Source organism: Apis florea, unplaced genomic scaffold (assembly GCF_048593485.1).
Source record: "Apis florea isolate Af1SG1 unplaced genomic scaffold, ASM4859348v1 contig_3370_pilon, whole genome shotgun sequence".
Taxonomy (NCBI): Eukaryota; Metazoa; Arthropoda; class Insecta; order Hymenoptera; family Apidae; genus Apis; species Apis florea.
Window position 1 is genome coordinate 641343 of NW_028256747.1, and position 21965 is coordinate 663307.

Consider the following 21965-nt stretch of genomic DNA (forward strand, 5'->3'; position numbering starts at 1 on the left):
TTCTCGAGGTAAAATTCATCACGGCGCGTCTAACGTCTAATTTAAGACGATTAAATTAATTAAACTCGATTACTCCCAACGAGTAAACGGTTCGAACACCCTCTTCCGCGGTGCAACCACCAAGCATTACCACTTTTTGTCTTTCCTCTCTGCTTTTTCCCCGAGGAAATATCGTCGAAGAAAACGCGTCGTAATCGACGAGAGAATATTTGCCAGCAAAGAATATTCTCTATTCTTCCATCGAGCGAAAAAAAAAAAAAAAGAAAAAAGAAAAAAAGAAAGAGATCGGATCGGACCGACGATGAGTCGCATAACATTTCTGCTATTTCACGCGCGAACGATGTAATAATAATAGAAAGGATGCGTTGAGAAGGGGTTACGAAGGGTTACGAATGGAGAACGGCGAACGCTATTACAGGGAAATAGCGAGAATACCTCAATGGGTTGGCGCAACGACCAATTCCACGCGCCTCCTCCTCCTCCTCTTGCCTCCATTTGATCATCGGTGAAATTCCAATTTATACGTTCGAATCCTGTTCGTATAATAACTAGATAACGACCGTTCTATCCCCTTGCGAGTTTTTCAACAATTCATGAATCCACTTCGAGCCGGAGGCAAACAAAGCTATATGTATCTGAATGGAGAAGAATTTTCAAAATCACGGCAAATTGTGAACAGTTTTGAAGAATTCGAGAAGACTCGTCGTACTTCGTTCATCCCCTTATAAAGTTTCGAAACTTTATAATTTAATCATCTCGAATTTGAATGTCATTTAGCCCAGCCTGGAATAATGGATACTTAAATCTTTACTTTTGCGATAACGCGGCAGAAGAGAAGAAAGATTTTATTTTCCAAGTTCGAAGGACGACTCATTTCTTTTTTTCTCTCTCCTTTTTTTTGTTTCTCAACAATTCCCGATATACAGTTTCCATTTCGAGAGGATTGTAAACGTATTAAAAATCGCTTACTCCGATCTTTCGTTCAATGATGTTATTTATCCTCCAAGATACCTACGTTTTTTTCTTTATGGAACGGCAATAAATGCAAATTAATCTCGCTTCGTTTGTCGCGTACAGTATCTTGCTCGTTTGTTAAGCGAAGAATAGACGGATATAGAGCGTCTATAGAACAAAAGTTGTCGCATACGTATAAAAAGTTTATAAGAATTACGTTAGTTCTATTAACTGGCAAACGTTGGCCAGTAGTAATTTTTATCGTCGCTCGCACGATAGTCTCGAGATATTTCTTTTTTTTTTAAGATCGTCCGTTTTGGCACGGACAATTAGGTCGTTCGAAACTTTTTTTTTTTTCTTTCTTTCCTTTTTTAAAACAAACTCTCAAACTCGAGCTCGAAGAGGCTTTTCGCTTACTAATAGCAACGATTGGAAAGATTTGATTTAACGAAGCTAAAGCCGAAGGTCCCCTCCCCCAATCGGCTATCCATATTATCCAATTAAATTGATTGCGGCCGTGCACACGTTTCCGATATTTCCAATAGGTTGCCGATTGGCGAATCTGTCAGAAGACCATTTTCTTCAGCCCCCTTTCATCGAGTAATCGTTCCCGACGTCCAGTAATTTCCGTTCATCGAATACACCCTCTTTCGGCCGCAACCCGATCGATCCAAAATCTTAAGAAAAGTTCGCGTGTTATCCGCCATACGAAATGAAAAATCTTCTTAATCGCCGTGTGTCGAGATTTTATCCACAATTTATACAGGCGACGAATCGTTTCCTCGGATCGTTTCTTCTCTTGGTGGTTGCGCACAAATATGCGCACAATCCAATGAAAAATCGTTTAGACGCGATTAAGCAAGTAGTCTTCTTATCGGTCATCTCGTCGTCTCGAGCAACAATTCTTTACAAAAACCAGTGCGATTTTTTAATAATACAATACGAATTATAGTACGAAAAACGTACGAAAAACGTCTCTGCGTCGAGATTTCGTCTGGAAAAACGAAAAATAGATTTGACGATAATAGATTTTCGGTCGGTCTTCGACCTATAATCTGCCTTCTGTGGAAGAATCAAGGATTCGTTAATCAATCGGTTCGTGATATTTCACACCGAACTTTTCGAATCGCGCGACGCAAAATAATCGTGGACTTGTACGAGAGATCAGACACGAATCGTTGAAGCGCGTGATGAATACGCGAGCTAACGAGAGATTCCACCGGCTCAAAGTGACATAATCTCATTACTCCCGCCTTAACCACTTTCCGAACAATAATGCGCTCATCTCTTTTTTCTCTCGGCTACGATGTAAATTCCCGTAATTGTAATATGAAATAGACTCGGTTAAGTTTCAATTCGTCGCTTTGTGCGAAAGCGGAAACGTTCGTGGAAAAAGAATATTTAATATTTTCATTCATTCGCGTTTAACTTTTATTCGAATCGTTCTCGTCTCGCAACTTTGACAATTCTCGAAATTCTCGAGGTATCCTCATATTAGACGTTAGAAAAGAATCTTACGCGACGATACGACGATAATTGGATTCTTCCAGGATTACGCTTCCCTTTCCTATCAACATCCAATCCAAAATTCTGTCCCGTATGCCATAATTGCCATTAACCTCGATGAAAACTAACGATGACCTACGCCTGCAATCTAGAGATCTATCTACGATCTACCTACCGACCTACGACGTCCGATCGCGAGGAAAACAATGGATATGGATAAATTATCGAAGATCGGCGAGAAAACGTCTTTCGATTCGATTTATCCGTTGGGAGAGCGACGCTTCTCTTATCGTTATCGCGAAAAATCTCCATACGCGATCGCGATAAATAATTCAACTGGAACTATCCCAAAGGTGGAAAAATCCGAGTAGCATAGTTTCCGACGAATTCCATTCGTATTCGTTGCCGTGTTCTCGTCCCTGCAGGAATATGGAAAGGAGGCCGCACAAAGGGGGAACGGGATTCGTATCTATACCGCGGTGAATCGACGTGGTATAGCGCTCACCCAACGGTCACGTCGAAGATGTTGCTGCCAACCGAGCTCGATACGGCCATGTCGCCGAATCCTTTCCGCGCCACTATCACGCTGGTGATCAGATCTGGGATGCTGGTGCCGGCGGCGAGGAACGTCAGGCCCATCACTTCCGGTGGAATGCGAACCGTGTCGCCGGCGACGTTCGCCCACCAGACCATCAGGTACGAGTAAGCCGCGATCCAAAAGATCGAGCCGATGAACGTCACCGCGAAGAACTTCTTTCCTGTAACAAACAGACCGGATAGAGATCCACTCCATTCTTCCATCCGCGCTCTCCGGTGGATTGGGTTGAAAGGAGATTCCCTTTAAATCGAATCCCCTTTCTTTCTTCCCCCTCCATTCCCCATCGTCCATTCGTCCAAAACTTTTCGCTACTCCTTGTTTCCTCCCTTTATCTTTCTCTTCGAACCGCGTTCGTTCGAGTTTGCAAGTTTTCGCGCACAGATTCCAGTGAATAAGCTTTCGTGTACACGTTCGTGTGTTTGGCGCGCGTGAAAGAGAGAGAACGAGCGCACCACGCCCAAGACTTTGTATCGCGATAATCGAAATCTAAACTCGAATTCTCGCAATTGCATTAGTCGGATAAGGATCGAACGATTTCTTTATCGGTTAATATTATCAATTTCGAGGATAAGCTTTTCCATTAGATTCTTCCTATTGTTCGAGAAACGATCTATCAAGATAAAGAAAATAGAGCGAAAAAAAAAAAGAAACAACTAGATGGATCGAACAAAAAAACATTCTCCATGCTCCGTTACAAAAAGGGATCGTTTCGCTTGTGTTCGTCGAGCACACTTTAATTATTATCCCGACATCGAGATCCCTATTAATTATCGAGTTTTTTTTGCATCTAATCGGGATCGGCGGCCAATATTTCAAGAAATCGAAAATGAGCTTTTTTTCTTTTTGAAATAACGAATAAATAGATTCTCGAATTACAATTTTTTTCCCTTTTTACGGATTTTCCACTCTCCAATAATGATAATAACGACGATTGATAACGATGAGACGACTATGAATCACGAGTTTCGATACCGATACCGATATTCCAATGGAACGACGAAACGAACGTTTTCGTGGGCACAAATTGAAATCGAGAGGTCGTTTTCCAATTTTGCGTAACAATGAAAACGTAGCGCTCGCCGCGGAGAAGAAGCTGAATACGGCCGCGAGGTAACAATCAGTCGCCGATTCGAAATTAGCGTGTCAATATCATCTTTCGTCGGTGGTTATTGTGTCGCGTTGAAATACAGGCTGTTAATAGGCCGTGATAATGCACCACGTCCGTGATTGATGGAGACACGGGAAACGGTTTTGAATAACAGCGCGTGTCGTCTCCCGTCCATCTTAGAGCCGTTTAATTGCATCGTTCGATCTTCACGCCGTTCAAGATTGTATTATTTACGCGACACGACATTAAGCTATTTAAAGGGAAAATTTCATCGGAGCATCGATATCGAGGATTGAAATAATAATACAATTAGAGAGGAAGTAAATATTTTTAACTGCTTTCAATACTCGGGCAGAAAGTTTCGTCTTTCGTTTTTCTTTTTCAATCTCAATTGGAGAAAAATTATTACGGATAGATGATTTTATAAAAGTTGCAATCTCAGGAAGCGAGTGAACTTTTCTTCGATAACGCGTATTTTTAATTTTGGAGATTTAAAAGTTTGATAAAAGAAGAATCGTTACAGAACGATGATTTACGAAAAAATTCTTCTACGAAACGCTTCTTTATTACTATATTACCTATATATATATATATATATTACGTATATATATATATATATACAGGTAAAGAAACGATTAATTTTTTTCCCTTTTTTTCTTTTGATTAAAGATTTCACGAGTCAATGATATTCCTTTTTTTTTTTTTTTTTTTTGGAATAATCGACAGAATATTGGACACGAAAATTGACGACGATTGAAACTCTCGACAAGTTTTTTTTTTTTTTTTTCAAAGACAATGGAATATTTCTGCGATCGAGCGGTCGCGTTAAATAATGCAGCACGCGATATAGAAATATCCCGTTTCGATTATTCGTTGCGCCGTTAACTACGGAAGGAAGTTTCGCCCGTTATTTTTGGAGAGAATTTCATTATTGCGCAAGTACGATCGACGTCCTGGCTAAATACCGGGGGGAAGGGAAGGAGAGAAGGAGAAGGCGAGCAAAGAGGAAAATTGGTCCACCGAATTACCTAATCTCCCTACACACCTAGCGGTCGGTGATATTCGTGGCTCGTAAGTCGGCTAACCGCTTACTTACAAAGATTACATTCCGTTTTAGCGGCAGAGCTTTGTCAATTCCTCAACACGAGAGGCGTATCACGGATACACGTCCTCTATTCAGAAAGCGCATCCGTTACGTAGTTAAATAACCAGTTAAACAAAATAATCGTGAAACGCACTACGTTTGAACAGAATCGAGGAGAAGGATTTTCTTTTTTTTTTCTTCATTTACTATCGCGCAAAGTGATTGCTAGGATTCAGGAAGAAATTTAACTCCACGAGATCGGTGGAGAATATAAAATTCGTTGGCGGAAAAAGCTGTGGTTAAATCGTAAAGCTTCTCGTGCAGATCCTCGAGAGGACTCTGTTTTACGATGAACCGAGGAAACGGAGAACGGAGAGCTGGCTCCTTTCATATCCCCGGTATGAAACTAAAAACTAAAAATTTACCGGCTTTCAACGGAATAGGGCTGGAACGGAACACGCTTTCGTTTCGCCCTACCGCTTCCTCCATTCGATACGATACTTTTCCTCCTTTCTTTCTCGAGGTAATCGAAACAAAGTCTTGGTCACCGATGGGTTAAAGGAGGGTAAACGACTGTTCCACGTTATAAAGTCCTTTCTCTTCCCCTCTCCTGGATACCTCACCACTTACCTCTGGGTGTCCTCGTGTCTGGTAACGTGAGCCAAAGAGGGAATAGAATTGGCGCGACTAAAATGTAAGTTAACCTCTTCCTGGCACTGCTGGGCCACCCCATGTCCAACGCTTCCGGAGGGTCATCCTCCTCTCCCTGCAACAACAAACGTCAATTTCAAACGCACGATTCCTCCTCGACAGGAGGGAATCGTTCGCTCTCTAATCAACACCTTCCCTTGATTGATCCTTGATTTTGGTTGCCGGCTAACTAGCTCGAGTGGAATTAAGAGCAAGTTTTCCTACTTGACTGCGCATGAACGTTCCCCATTATCGTTGAAGGGAGCGAAGCAATAAGGCTCGTGGCAAAAGAGATAGGCCTTTAAATAATTTGACGCGGTAAAGTTACAACAAAAGCGGAAACCCTTACGTACGTATATCCATTCTGTCGGGTAACCGCGACACAACGGCCTCGGTTAGACGTTTCGCATTTTCCAGCTGCAATCGTTCTGCAACGGAGATAATTGCCGTGGAATGAAACGACGCCCAGTAATTCCCCTGGTCTGGTACACCAATAATTTTCACCGAGCCGCCACGCGACCGACCACCACCTATAACGCCGTGTCGGATCGACTCTATCGCTATCACAGAAACGGCGGGTAATACCGAGCGATCGAGCTTCAAAGAGACGTACTGATAGCAACGTGATAAATACTGTACAGAGGATGCGAACGAGTGGAATAAAGCGAGATTAATAAAGATCGAAATACAAAAGAGAAAAGTTGCGGAAAGATAGACAACCTTGAAGGTCGACAGACTAGAGAGAAAGAAAGGAAGAGAGAGAGAGAGAGATAATTGTGGTAGAAGACGCGGAACTCGGGCGGAAAAGCCATTGCCTGGTGACTTTGCTTCGATTATCCGAGAGTAAAAGAGGGACTGAAATAGGCAATGTGTAGCGTAGCGACGCCGGGTGTAGCCAGAATTGACCCAGATTCGCGATGCATTCAAAATGAAAAGGCCTTCTCACTCATTTAGGACAAAGAGGTTCGAGATTCCCCCGCGATCCGCGCGCGCCTGCTCTTTCCGACCACCAGCTAATATCGGAAAAAAGCTTGCGCTGCCAATTTCTCACTCGTGGAAAATCGGTTCGCGCTTCGATCGTCCGATTACTTTCTCGAATTACCAACCCAACACCACCGATCCTTAAACCCACGTCCCGAGGTCATCTCCCGTTCCTACGTTCGAGTACGTTGAAACGGCGAGTGGCCGTGAAACGCCGCGTTTCTCTATGCGACGATCGTCACATTTTCACGGAACGTTACCTCCAACGACGCGAATATCACAAGAACGAGGTGGAGACGGTGTCTCGACGACGGTGGACGACGGGAGTCGACTGGCCACAAAGGATATTAAGCTGAAAGCCGAGATGGCTCGAGAGACGGCCAACTTTCGCGTCGAATCGCTCGAAAATGAAAGTTCTCGCCCGGGAAAAAGCCACTTTTCGCAATTGTCTTGTTTTCCCGGATGTCGTTTCGCTATACAAAACGACCCGATTCTCCAACGGCCGGCCATTGTCAGGCCTCTGCTATAAACGTCTTCGTTACGATATATCTGCCATCCTGCCAGGATGGAACACGCGAGGAGGATCGTTTGTCAGAAGCCGACCGGTCGGAAAATAAGCAGTTCCTCGAGTTCGTTTTTCCTATCGAGTTGGTCGCGTCCATCCGAATTATCAAGCATCTATCTTTGTCCGCGATCAGATGGGCGGAATTTCAGATAGGACGATAGGAAGAGCGACGTGGTAGAGTCCGATATCGGTAGTTGGGCGTTCGCATTGACCGACCATCGAGCGCCACGGTATATGGGCGGACGACCATTTTCCCCGAGGAAGATCGGCGAGAAATATTCCCTTCGTAACGTGACGTGACGCAGATAAAAATTTATCGAGCGTAATTTCCTCTTCGAATCGCGTGTAAAATCTAATAAAATTTTTCGCGAATCGCGAAATTGATTTGGCGCAGCCTTTCTCGATGCGAAAAAAAAAAAAAAGAAACAAGAAACAATGGCGCGAGGTTGATGGCTCGAAGGATGGTGCGCGAAGCGTTGGAAACGCGAGATTGATTCGCGAGACTGGTCGTTTCATTTCGATTCGATCGATGGACGATAATTGGCTCGGCCGTCGAGTCCGGATAGCGACTGCAGTTATTTTAGAAATGGCCCCTGGGGAACCGAGAAATCAGAAAACGAGGAAATTTCGCATCCGACCGGTCTTCGTGACAGGAAACGAATTCAAATTACGATCCCATGTACACGGATCGTTGGGATGAAACGAGAGAGAGAAGGAGAGAGGGGGAGAGGGAGGGGGGGAGAGAGAAGGGGGGAAAAAAAGAATTCCAGTGGATTCTGTGTTAAAGTCGCACGACCTCCGCCGACTTTACCCTCCGGGAAAATGGGATCGCGAAGGACACGACCGAATTAACGTTTTCGTCGCGCGGCCATTGTTCCTGTCATTGGACCAACCAGCCTCTCAGCCAGGGACTCTCTTGTCTACATGGAAATTCGCATCAACGACGTTTCGCCAGCATTGCGGCCACCGGTTTCTAGTTGGCACAGGCGAGGAATGCGGCCGCTATTGCTTCCCTCTGTTAAAACTATCTTCCACCGTAATTCGCAAATTGTCGATATGGAGAACCTATTCCAATTTCCGATCGAAATCGTAATTTTCAAAATCGAATCTTCCACGAAAGAGTATCGTCCCGTGATCAGTAAATTCTTGCAAAAATTAAGAAACGTTGAGTAACACGTACGAGAAAAATGCGAGCAACAGAATTGCTTATAATTCAGAATATTTCACTGCGATGAAAAAGAGTCCATATATCCGTATATATCCGTTTATACGAAGATATTAGAATAAAGTCTCACTTTAACCAGACTTAACGTTCGAATAAAAACTGCTTTGCGATGCTTGCTTCTAACAATGTCGACGATTCTCGTAATTTTAACAATTATCGCATAAGATTTTAAAAAATTATTTGTGTCTGGAAACGAAAAAGAGCTTTCTTCTATTCTATCCTTATGTCAAAGAGAGAAAGAGAGAAAGAGAGAGAGAGAAAGAGAGTAAAATATAATACCAATGTTCGGCTATTTCCACCCTGCATATTCGGTGAATCGAACAATTACCGAATCGAGGCCCGCGTCGAGGCCAGCTGCTATACCGCCATTGGGAAGTTCTTGGATGCCGGCGGTGGTGCCAGCCGTGGTCGTTGTCGTAGTGGTGGTCGTGGTGGTGCCCTGTGAGCCTTGCTGTAGCTGTAGGGTGGTCTCTTTCGACGATGCACCTGAGTAATGGGCGGCGGTCGACGTAGCAGCACCGTTATGCGGCCTGGTGGCATCCAACAGCACCTTTAGCGAGGCTATCGCGTGCAGTTGCGTCGCTTTCTCGTCCACTTTGCCTGAACAATACCAGAGATACAGGTTAATGAGGAAAAACACCGAGTCACGCAGCTACCGTCTTTCCTTACCTACCTACCTACCTACTCTTTCTATCCCTACTCTACCCAACTTTGATCAACCTTTTCAAACCAGCGTGTCATGGGCGTCGATGCGAGCGTCTTCGTAAACCAATTCGTAAACCGATAAAAATCACCCCACCGATATTGACTCTCGTGTAACTTTCTCTACGTATATAAGCGGGATCGTAGAATAGAACAAATCCTGTCCTGCTCCGTCCACTCTAGGGACAAGGTATCGTTACAAATTGATATTTTTACACCCCTTTTAGGACTCTCCGGAGAATATTCTCGTTTGCACGCGAGAACAATCGTTCTAGTCTCGAGTTTTAGCTCGAGATCGGTATAACCGTGATATTTACGACGATAGTTTCGAAACGATTGACGCCCATGGATTTCGCTATTTACGATACTACGAAAAGTGCAACTCGAGAGAATTTTATTTCTTTTCCCCCATGAGCTACGTCAAGCCAAATTCCAACGTCCAGGATTCCGTCGGGTATCCTTCCATCGGTCTGCGACGACGACGTTGCAAATTTGTTGCGAATTCCGCAAATGCGCAAGACCAGCGGACGCACACATACACATACACACGTTCCATTTAAGCGTGCACTTAAAATCTAGTCAAAGCTGGAACTACGAAATAATTATGAGCCAAGAGTCAAGGCGTTTTCGTGCGCTTCATTGCTACGTTCTACTTCGCCCGATTACCTCGAACAGCCTTGCGTTATGTAATAGGTACAGTTTCCTGGTCTATTTTGCCAGCGTTAACTGTTAACGATCTGCAAATACGCGCCACACTCTACTCGACCAGTCGTCGAAAACGATTTCCAGACGAGGGCACGCGTTATGCATTCATTCCGGCGGGAACTATTTCTATGGTTTACGTGGATGAAGCCAGCAACCGTGAAATACTATTAACCAATTAACGATATTTGGCGAGCAAAAGTTTTCCTTGGGACTTCGAGCCGTTTGTCGCGCAGATCGTCCAGTAATTGGATTATCCAAGTTGAATGCCATTATAGTTCGAGTAGATCGGCCGGTAAATCGTATTTGAAAAAATTACAGCGGGCGGATTACCGTTTCGAACCAATCACATCTTTTTACGCCTGATGTCGAGAACGCTTTCGTGCCAATCTTCGGTGAAAACATTTTTTAAAATATCACGTCACAAATTAAAAAGCAACGTGTTTCGAACAAAGAGTTTAGTAACGGGATTATGCGAAATGTCTCTCTGCTGAATTAGATCGGATCAAAATATCTCGTTCGAATTTAATTATATGGAAATTCACTCGTTTCAAGCATAATTTTAATTACTTTTTCGAAAATATTTTCGCTCTTTTGCGTTCTTCAATTTTTTTATATCATTGAACGTAAACGATTATACGGTAATTTTCTTCGATTTAGAATTTTCCACGAATATATTAGACTAATTTGTTGCTTGGAAAAAATCTGAAAGGAATGCGGATTCGAAAGATTATTTCTAGATTATAGCGCTAAATTAATGCATATTCTTATTTTCTAATGAAACATTTTCTTATCAGATCTTCTACAATTTGTATTCATCGAAGCGTCAAATTTTTATAGACATTTGAAAATATTATTAAAAAATATATAAAATTTAACATATTAAGTAATTAATATATAATTCTATAATAAACACACACTACAATCATGTTATGATATATAATTATTTTTGAAATCAACAGTAATAATGCGCGAAAAAAAGACCAGTGAGATAACACAAAAGAGTGCAATGAGACGCAAGATCACTTTCACTCGATACTTGTATTCATTTTTTACGATTATATCGAATCTATCAGAAATAGCCAATCAGATCCATATTCATTCTTTCCGATAATTGTCCGTTTCATCTTTTAACGAAGTACGAGGATTTTACGAATCGTTGCTATATTTCGATTAATGGTATGCTCGCTCTATTTGCGCGAACTAATCTCTCCGCAATGATTTTTCTTTCTTTTGCGTGGATGACCTTTAATTAATAGCGAAACGAACAAGAACCGAATCTGACACTCGAATCAATCGAGACTTCCGTTTCGTTATCGTTAACCGAGCCAAGAAAAATCACGTATCTATTGAACCGACTCGAAGATATATTTTCTAGTCGTATTTTCGAGTCATGGCCCAACCCTGTAATGTCGTACTATTTTTTTCAAACTATCACACTGACACACTTAGAGAGATAAAATTCAACATTACCTTTGCTTATTGCTCTGAATTATTGAACACATTGTGGACGTGAGACATCAATTGACGTCTTTCGTTTTTGAATCATTGATGACGAAAGATCGTAGCATACGAGATAGATGTGTATCATGTCTCTTCGTCGTGTTCGCATTATTGCACAACAAGAGAATGAAATGAAACTTATAACATATTTATATTAAATTTTCCATAGTATCTTTCGCTAAGGGAAAATATTTCCAAGCGTAACGCACGCGTTAAATATTTTAAACAATATAATAATAGTCCAAAGTTATAATTAAACAATTGGTTCTGGTTCGTTGATTGTTAAATAACAATAACATTCTCAATTATCTTATAACGAAGTCGAAGTGATAAAAATTTATTCTTACGTCTTCATTTCGAAGAAAAATTCATATCACGCGATATCTTTGATGAAATCTCGCTTCTACTCCACTCGAAGGGGCGGAAGAATTTCAAATCGCGTGCCGTGTATAAATTTACTGTTATCTTTTCACGAGGAAGAGGAGCGAGCCACCGTGTCGTTAAATATTTTCCCATCCACTCGCGAGTAAATTCCCACGCTTCTCGTGGACCTGGAGCACCATCTCGAGCGCAATTCTCGCCTCTTAATTCAACCTTGTAACCGCGATAATCCCGGATCCGTGCATCGTGATTCGACTTCAGATCGGTTATGCGGTGTAAAAAAAACTCTGGAAAATTCGCTCGTTACCGGGAGAAACTTGGTTGTCACGTGACGCGAGCCGATCCTGCTCTTATTTCGCGCGATACTAGGTCAAAGAAGAAACTAGACGGGTCAGAGAGGAGAAGAATGGCGAGAAGAACACTGAAAGTCGGCGCGATATGAAAGTATCTGTCTAGCCGGAGGCTATCTCATTTGCTATTTATCTCGTTTCTCCTTCTCCTTTGTGCGCCTCTAGTTTTCCTTCCCTTCTCTCTCTCTCTCTCTTTCTCTCTGTTCTTCTATATATGTGAAATATGTTATATCGTCCGAGTTTCTTTTTTTCAAGATACATCATTAGTCGTGTTTATCGATCAATATTTTTTTCTACGAAAAAAAAAAAAAAATACAATAAAGTTTGTTTAACGCGTTTCTTTGAATATCAAATCACGTTCGATCATAATATAAATTCATCCGAATTGATTAGTGTGGAGAAATATATATATATATACATATATTTTTTTTAACGAAGAATGATCATTATTCTTATCAAATGTATTTATCTATAAAATATATTCGTATGTATCGAACAAAGATAGTACCGATATAAAAATTTGAAAAATCAAGCTTGAGGATCTAAAATGGAGGATAGGAAGAAAAATTGTAAAATTTTGATTAGTCTCGTTGAAAAAAGAAAAAAAATTCACGCGCAAAGAAGAGAAAGAAATAATTTGGCGATTAGTTTTCAACCAATCGCGCGTGTCCACGATAGGCATTAGGTCAAAAAGGAAAAAAAAAGACCGATCTGGTGAGTGGCCTTCATCCTCGAAACGAGGCGAGAAAAGAAAGGCGAAGGGCTTTTGGCGAGAAGTCGGACTGCGATGAAAGAATCGACCCTCGAATTGCCTCGAGCGAGATGGAAAGGTATAAAGTAGGAATGCACGAAGAGCAGGGGTTGCGCGATGGAAAAGAAGAGAAACGAAGAGGGTGGAGCTTCGTTTTATCGTGTTTTATTAAACTTCGATAATTTTGTTTATCTTTCGGGTTTTGCACCTTTTTTTGAACTTGTATAATTGTTCGTGTATAAAAAACAAAGACAAAGACATTGCTTTAGAAGAAAAATAGAAGAAGAAAAGAAAGAAGGAAAGAAAGAGAGAAAGAAAGAAAGAAATGCCTTCAATTAAGATTGCTTTATGGACAGATCGTTTAACGGAAGAATTGCGATAAGAGGGTGAAATCAACAACATCGTGTTTGATAAATTACAAAGCGGTAACTTACATTCCGTTTAGCGATACAGATCGTTAAAACGACGAGTAAAACGACGAAAAGGAAAAGAACAGTTTCAAATAATTTCTTCAAATACTATATAATACCATGGATTAAGGGAGAAGGAAAGGGGAATATTCACGTTTCTTGGATTCGGAATGGTAATTTTAAACGAACGTAGGAAAAAAAAAAAAAAAAAAAAAAAGGGAGAAAAAAAAAAGAAAAAAAGCAAAGCGCGGCAAATCGAGTAGAATAATCCGGCGCAGGTCGGGCCAAGTGCTACCTATTAACCTACAAAGCTCGATCGGCCTAGGTTTGTTAGCGGACGGTTTGGTTTCGAGAACAATTAAATCGAATTGGCGCGGCTCGTTGCCGCCTTTCGGGGCACAACCGAAGGAGGACAGGGTAGACGTTTGATCGACTACGAGCTGCTCGTTTGGAAAGCAAACAAGTGCTTTCGCTCGTGAAACACATTGAAATGGCCTGTATATGATAAAATAAATGGCAAAAGGACATTGGGTGAAGCGATCGTTAAGAACGAAGATATAGATCGAAAACTTTGCGTCCTTCGCGCAACTGTTTTCTTTTTTTTTTTTCTCGTTGATAAAAGAAATATTTTTGCCTTCATCGGATACGTAGGGATAGGATAACGCGGTATGGAAGATCATCCACCAACAAGATTTTTCGCGCGCAATTTCATTCATCTCGTTGAGATGGAAATAGACAATTTCATCCGAGGATCCGAGGAAGAATTTCATTCCACACCTCGACACCTTCTTTCTTTTTTACTCAGTCCTTCGTCGTGACCGTGGAAGAATCGTAATATCGAGCGGAAGAGAAGCATACAAGAAATTACGAAGGAGAGTGGAAAGTTACCCCGAGGAAAAATAAGTTGCGTCGAGACGAGACGTATCTTCGAACGTATCTCTGTTATCTATCCGAGGTAAATTTCTGCCTTCGATACAGCGGACGGACCAGTACTTAAATCGAGATAGATCATTAAGTTCGTTAACCGTGAAATTTGATCAAAAGAGAGAGGATCCTCGTTCTTCGACGTCATCGTGTATTCATTTCAATAACTCTCCTCTTCCTCTCCCCCTCCCCCCTTCCGTCTCTGGAGCTAATCTTCCTTCAAATCCGGAATTGCCAACGACAGGAGATAACGAGTTCCCGTTGTCCTCCAGCCTCGTTCGGCAAATTATCTAGAAAATTAAACCCAGCCTTCGAGTATCATTACCAATTTTCTCTCTTTCTTCGGTGTTCAAACTGAGAAAACAACAATGGAATCCAATTTTAATTCTCATTCGACGAGAAACTCGAAAATATCGTACGTCCAACTATTCGAAACTCTTATAATACAAAACTCCGAGTGCCGAAATTTATCGTACAAACGAGACGAGCACAAGAGGTGCATTAAACACACATGATATCCGACCGAAAAATAGCACACAGCAAAACATCGGAAGGGAGAATTGGAGGAGGCGTGGATCGATATCGTTTTCGCTGGAAAATCCTTTTCGACGGTGTCGGATTCTCGCAAGGGTTGTTGCATGTAAGGGATTAGACGTGGCTACCGGATAATTGTAATGCAAAAGCTGACTGTGATTGATGACTGGTAGTTGCCTCGACAACCCGCCACGAAGGTCGCCAAGCTCGATATCTCTGCTCGAATTCGTATCGAATTCGCTAAGATATCTTCGTTACATTCGTCGTAATTCTTTCGCCTATTTTCGGCTTCCTTTTTTTAACAGGGAAGAGGAGAACGTGAGCAGGAAAATCGAGGACGTGGACTGACATTTGGGACACTCGAGGACCGTTTTTCCGTAAATAGAACGAAGAATATAAACTGGAAGCTCGAAATGGGAATTAAGCCAAAGTATGAGGAGACGTTAGCCACGAGAGACGAGTTCGAAAGCAAAGACAAGGAATTAAAGCGCAACGCGGCCCAATTTGTTAATATCATTCCCCACGGAGCTGAGTAATCGTGACTGTAACTAAGGGAACGAGAAGAGAGGATTTTCGATAAAATGGCTATCTCTCTCTTTCTTTCTTACCTATATAGACACGTCACAAGGGATTTCGATTGGCCTTCCACCACGATTCCGCTCATCCGCCTATCTTCGCAAGTTATTAAAAAAACGAACGTGACGCGTCACGTATATTATAAATAACGTGTTTAATTTGGACGTCGATTTTAATGAAAAGCATCGTAACGAGGGATGACGTACAGGGAATGCTACTTTCAACCACTCGAATGCAATTAGTTCTACACTTTTTAAGTCCCAATGTTTCAATCGATGCAATCTTTGTCTCGAAAATGTGGAAAAATTCGATTCCATTCCGTTAATTTCATTCTCTTTTTATCGAAATTAAATAAGATATTATCACTTTACAATTTTAGATAACGAAAAAGTGAAAAGTGAATTTTAAAGAGTTAAGTACACATACTCAACGTTTATATTAATCTTAAACACCTATAGATTTTCATCTACAATCGCTTCGACTTTCGAATATATACTTTGCATAGTTTTATATTTAACGAAGATTTTTCTTCTTCTCGTTTATATTGGAACAATTGCAAAAGTAATGCAACAAGAAAAAAAAAAAGAAAAACATCGATCTGTCTATTCTTCTGTTGTGTTTGCAACCTTTCAAATCATTAGGAAAAAAAAAAAAAAAAAAATTGTCATTTTTTGAAAAGGAAAACCTATCGGTCGAGGACACTCGAGAAAGAAACTCGACGAAACGATACGTACACGGCGTATCCGATTCGTGTATTTCGACGATCATTCAACGAAATCACCGCTCGCGTTTACGAATGACCGGTGCGCGAGTTCAAAGAGGGAGATTTAAAGTATTTCCGCGAGCGAGAGGAGGACACTCGCGTTCAAGAGGTGGAGGAACGAACATTTCCACGTTCAGGATTCTTCTCGCAAGAATAGTTATCCGTATCGAATATTATCTGGAGTATTAGCGGAGTGCAAGGTGATGTCTCGATGACGTTAAAGGCTGAGAGTTAAAGGAAGGGAAAAGGAAGGCTCGCCCCAAGTGTGGATTCGCTAGTTACGATCGATACGCGCCGCTTTCTAGGTCAGGGTCCCGATACATACTCGCCACTCACCGCTACTCAGGGATACATGCTCAAAACGCGTCCCGCAAATTCATTTGAAACCAACCATCCGATGCTTTTCCTCTCTTTTCCCACAGAGAATGCCCGAACAGGCCGATGGTGTCGTTGTCGTCGTTCCCGTTCCCCTGCGCTCCTCTTTTTCCCCTCTTCTGTTTCACTAACTCGGATGTATATCGAGGAAAATCGAGGGGAAGAACGGGATTGAATCAGCGAGTGTTCGGGACAAGAAAAGCTGTTTCTCGCGCGGTAAAAAAAAAAAAAAAAAGATTTCTGCTTTTAGATGAATCGACCGGTAAAAATGCATATGTGTGTAGGTGTCTTTCTTTGTACGGGCTCGCGTTCATCCGTATAAGTACGAGATGTGAAATATCGAATAGAAATTGCATATTGAACGTTTCCCACGCAATCGAGATTAATGACGTCCTTTCGCGGGCATGTTCTCGTGACGGGTGGGAAAAAAGAAAAGAGGAGAAAACGCAGGATGGGAAGACACACACACACACACACACACACATATGTATATATATATAAGCGTTTTCCAAACGAGAATTTGGAATAAAATTATCGCTTAAGTAACGGATGTCTCGATTCTCTATTTTATATCGTATATCAAAATTACACGTTACAGGGAAATATAGAAAAGAAAGAAAGAAAGAAAGAAAGAAAGAAAGAAAAAAAGAAAAAAAGAAAGAAAGAAATAAAGACAGAAAGACAGAATCTGATTAGAACGATCTGTTGGAGGAACGATTCGTTCCATCCACGCGACACGATTTAACTTACAACGGGGCCATCCGAGTGATCCACGTGAAAGAGTTGTCTAATTGATGATCGTCCTTTTCTTTCCATTCGCGCGTGACCTGACCTATTTATATAAGCGACTCCGGTACACGTACCGTGCACGGGCCGAAAATCAATTTCAACGTCGAGATTATCGGGGTTACCTTCTGGATTAAGATTCCTATCGATCACGCCAACCGCGATCTTTCTCCGCCACCCTTCGAGCACCTCCCCAAGAAGGTCGGTTAACAAACGCTCGTCCAGACACTTGTACAAATTTCATCGACTGGCTCGCGGCCGAAAATGCACGCGATCCGTCCTCCATCACGCGGTGTATAACGATTACCGCTTTCCACGAGGGCAAACAGAGAGAGAGAGAGAGAGAGAGAGAGAGAGAGAGAGAGGGGGAGGGAAAGAGAAAGAGAGAGTTTATTGATCAGTCGATCGGAATTTCGCGCTGTAAAGGAATTTACGATGTTCGTTTCACGAGACGTCGGGAACACGAGTCGCGGCTTATACGTCGATAAAACGAAATTGTCTTTGTCAGACTTGAAATGCGAACGTTTGTGCGAGACATTTTCCTTCGAATGGGACGCGTTTCCCCCTCTAAGTTTCTAGGTCAATCGGCCATTCTCTAATCTCTAATATTTGTACGTGACCTCTCAAATTCAAACTGCAGAAAGAATAAACCACGAGTCTACTCAAGATCGCGCTACGTAGAATTAAAATGGTAATTATCAACGTGGAAGGATCGTTTTTTCCATCTCTTTTCTACGCGATTTCCGCGAAAAAACAATCCGAAACGACGCGTATACCCTTTTATCTCTCGTTATTGCACGTTCCGCGCCAACAATTGACAGCGCAAGCCTTCCAACCACGGCGTAATGAAAAATAGTATCTTGAATTGGATTTTTTATTTTTTTTTTTTCTCCCCCTCGATGAGGCCACGCTCTATAAATACAAAAGAACAGAGGGCCGGAGAAGAAACGAGCGCGCACTCTCATTTATTTACTCGGCTACTACCGTCGAATCGTCGCATTACCGTTTAATCTATCGTTCCGATCGCCAGTCGATAGACTAATAGTCGCGTATCTAGATGTCACAGTTGCTTCCTGTCTCAAGGTTTTTTTTGCCCGCTAACCCGATAATCTAAACCGTGGAAAGAAGAAACACACACGTTCGTTCGATGTATCGAGCGGTGTCGCCTCGAAACTGTGGAGAAAAAAAAAAAAAAGGGTATGTCCGGCCGTAACTCGAGTCGTTCCACTGATTTCCAAGGTATAAACGTGCAACGAATACAACGAATACGCAGGCTCCAGGCAACAACGTGCACGACATTGAACTTCCAGCTCGTTATCGTCAAGTACTCGCAACGTTTAATTACTTGGTCCGACGCAACTGCACATACATAGTCATCGGTCATGCAACAAACAAGTACAGCTAGACGAGCAACAACGCAAATGCTACGTGCTACATCACCCGTATTTCCGACTTGTTTCCCAAATTGTTCAAAACCACGAGTCGCGTGTAAAGGAAGAACCGTACGCGGCTCAAAGTTGTATATATCAAATGCGGACGCTGTTACGAGCCTGAGAAGAGAAAGAACGAGCGTCTGTATATAGGTTAAACGAGTTACGACTCGTCCAAGGTCTTTCCAATTGCTTATTTCGGATTCGAATATATCTTTGATCGGAGTTTTAAATTCTCTACAGCTCGATGATACTCGTCCACGCGTTGTCGATTAATTGACGAAGTTAATTCGGGAAACTGTCCCGCGACACGCAACTATCTTTATTACATTTACGATTATATACGCACTATTTTGAATTACTACGCGGATATCTCTCGATATAACCGAAAAGATATTTCCCGATCGAATGGAATCATCCCCGATAAATAAAACGTCACCGGTCTGTGTCAAGAGTTGACCTCCCTATTGTATTATATATCGATAAAAAGAAGGGGGAGGGAAAAGACTGAGAGAATGGCGTGTCCTAGAGCTCGTTCTCGCTTCGAGCTTTATCGCGACTCTACATTTAAAAGCACTTTATCCGAATAAAGGTTTCCCAAGTTTCGCGGTTCGTCTCGATTTTCCAGGATACGGATATGATTACCGCAAAAAGAGCTAATGAGTTTATTACATCGCCTTTATTACATCGTGCCAGAAAAATTAATCGTATCGTTAATCTTAAATCGAAAGTTTGGAAGAGCAAAAAGAAAAAAAAAAAAAAATCGTGAATCGATCGTTACAACGTGGATAGACAAATATTTGGCGAAAACGATTCGAGCGGTCGAGAGCGTAGGGCGTCTAAAAGAAAAAGAAATAGACAAAGAAAAGAGGGGGGTTGGAGGGGGAAGGGGGAGGAGAGAGAGAGAGAGGGAGAGAGAGAGAGAGAAGAGAGGAAGGAAAATATAACGACTACGGTAAAATATAACGACTACGAGCTAAGAGCGTGCTGTCAGCGCTAAGGCAAAGCGGCAAGCGAGAGTGATAGAGTGTGGAGTTGGTATACCGGCGCGGGACTGACCGTCGTGGAGCGGATCGATCGTGTGGATCATAAGCTGTAGCAAGCCGTGCCTGAACTTGGCGTGGCTCTCCCTGGAATGAGACGAGGAGCCACCGTGGGCTCCCTGCTCGCAGCCCTGTCCGGCCGTGCCACCGGCACCACTGCTGCTGCCACCTCTGCTGCTGCACCCGGCCTCTCCACCCGCCGGTATGCCGCTGCTTCCGCATGCACCCGACACGCCACCCACGCTCGTCTCGCTACTGTTCGTCGCGTTCGGATGCTGCTGGAACACACACGTCATTTCGTCTCTCAATACAACATCGATCTCTTCCTTTTATCCGTTTCTTACATTTTTTATTTTATTTTATTTTATTTTACGTTTTGCTTTTTTTTTTTTTGTTTTCTTTTTTATTCTTCATTTGAGCGAGCTTGTCGAAAAACTATTAACTCCTCGTCTATTACGATGAATTTTCACAACGTGCCGTTAAGAACGATATTTTGAGCAACTTTTCTTTCATACGTTCATACCGTAATGAACCTTCGAAATAAAATTTATAATTAGAAGTGATTGAAACGTGAAAATTCGCGTCGAGATTGGTTTTTTTTTTAAAATTACGAGCAATTTTGCATCGAAGTAAGACGACTCTGTTTCCATCAAGAAAATAAATGTACGTATGTACGTACAATGCGAAAAATATTTTTACACGTAAGAAAGATCGTTGTTCAAAATGCAATAATTTTTATTCTTAACGACAGATTTTCAAATTTAATCGAAATCGGCAAAGAGATAGATAGCTTTTCGTCAAGTTGTCCTCGATTCGCGTTTTATTGCGATTAGCTTTTATTCTACTTTATTTTCGTACTCCCTTTTCTTTAATTACTTATTCGTCTATTTTTCTTCTTCTTTTCCTTTCCTTCGCTGCTATTTATCTTCGTTTCCTTCACTCGGTTACCGTTCGCTTTAACTCGTGGTAGATTTTTACGAGACCCACGTGCGAGAAAAGAAGAATCGTTGTCCAATAATACCTTCGATTCGACTAGGGATCGTTTCAAAGATCGATCAAGTGCCGCGCGCCCTGTGTATCCTACCTACCTACCTACCTACCTACCTACCTACCTACCTACCTACCTACCTACCTACCTACCTACCTACCTACCTACCTACCTACCTACTTACGCTTCGAAACACCCTCGTGGCTTCGATTCTTTACGACTCGAATGAATCGGGATAATGGCTACAGTCAACCAGACTTTGGGATCGATGACTTCACCAAGCAACCCCGAACTACATTTTTACTTCATACACGGCATTACACGTTATCGAAGCGATTGCGTGCTTAAAACTACCTCACGCTACCTTCTTACACGCTCGAAAAAACACTCGGAATAACTGCTCGCTGATCTTTTACAGCTAGTGGAAATCTCAATCGATGTTAACCGACGAATACGTTTAATATATTTAGGAAACATTTTATCAAAAAAAAAAAACTCGATTTTCCACATTCCTAAATTTCCTTTTTCAAAAATAACGAAATTTTCTTGATTAATATGATATTAATTATATTATATCGATAATAATATCTTAATTGTGACTTATTATTATTATTATTATTATTATTATTATTATTATTATTATTAACAACATTTCTTTCCATCTAATTTAATTTAAAAATAAGCAAAAGGTGAGAAAAATTAGTTCCATTGTGTGATTCAGTTTTTCTTTCGTCGAACAAAACAATTCTTTCACAATCGTGTCATTGTTGTTTACTCGGCCGGAAATATATGCGCGATGCGAAGCTTATCTTTTAATCATACGTGTTTTAATCATATCTGAGCGATCGTGTCGAGCGTACCACATGGCTTACGTATTATTTATTTATTTTCTTTTTTTTTTTTTTTCCATCTTTTTCCCTCGATTCTTGGAAAGGATGAGAAAGAATGGCGAGAAAGATGATCTCATCTACTATGCATGAAGCGTTAACGTACACCCACGCCTGGGCTTCCTACTTTCAGGTCGCTTCCGGATAAT

General features: G+C 41.7%; 1 protein-coding gene across 5 annotated transcripts in view; it reads right to left on the reverse strand.

Moving 5' to 3' along the window:
• The window catches only part of Nckx30C (solute carrier family 24 member Nckx30C), a 55996-nt gene that overhangs the window by 13679 nt on the left and 20352 nt on the right, over positions 1–21965 (reverse strand). For 2 of the 5 annotated variants that reach the window (XM_086912240.1, XM_086912238.1), the window contains 4 exons: positions 19943–20216; positions 9040–9311; positions 5881–6016; positions 2966–3218 (listed from right to left, as the gene is read on the reverse strand). In XM_086912240.1, coding sequence (XP_086768366.1) covers positions 2966–3218; positions 5881–6016; positions 9040–9311; positions 19943–20216 — 935 coding nt within the window. Of the gene's footprint in view, positions 1–2965; positions 3219–5880; positions 6017–9039; positions 9312–19942; positions 20220–21965 lie in introns of all 5 variants that reach the window. The other 3 variants (XM_086912241.1, XM_086912239.1, XM_086912237.1) reach the window with 3 other exon arrangements.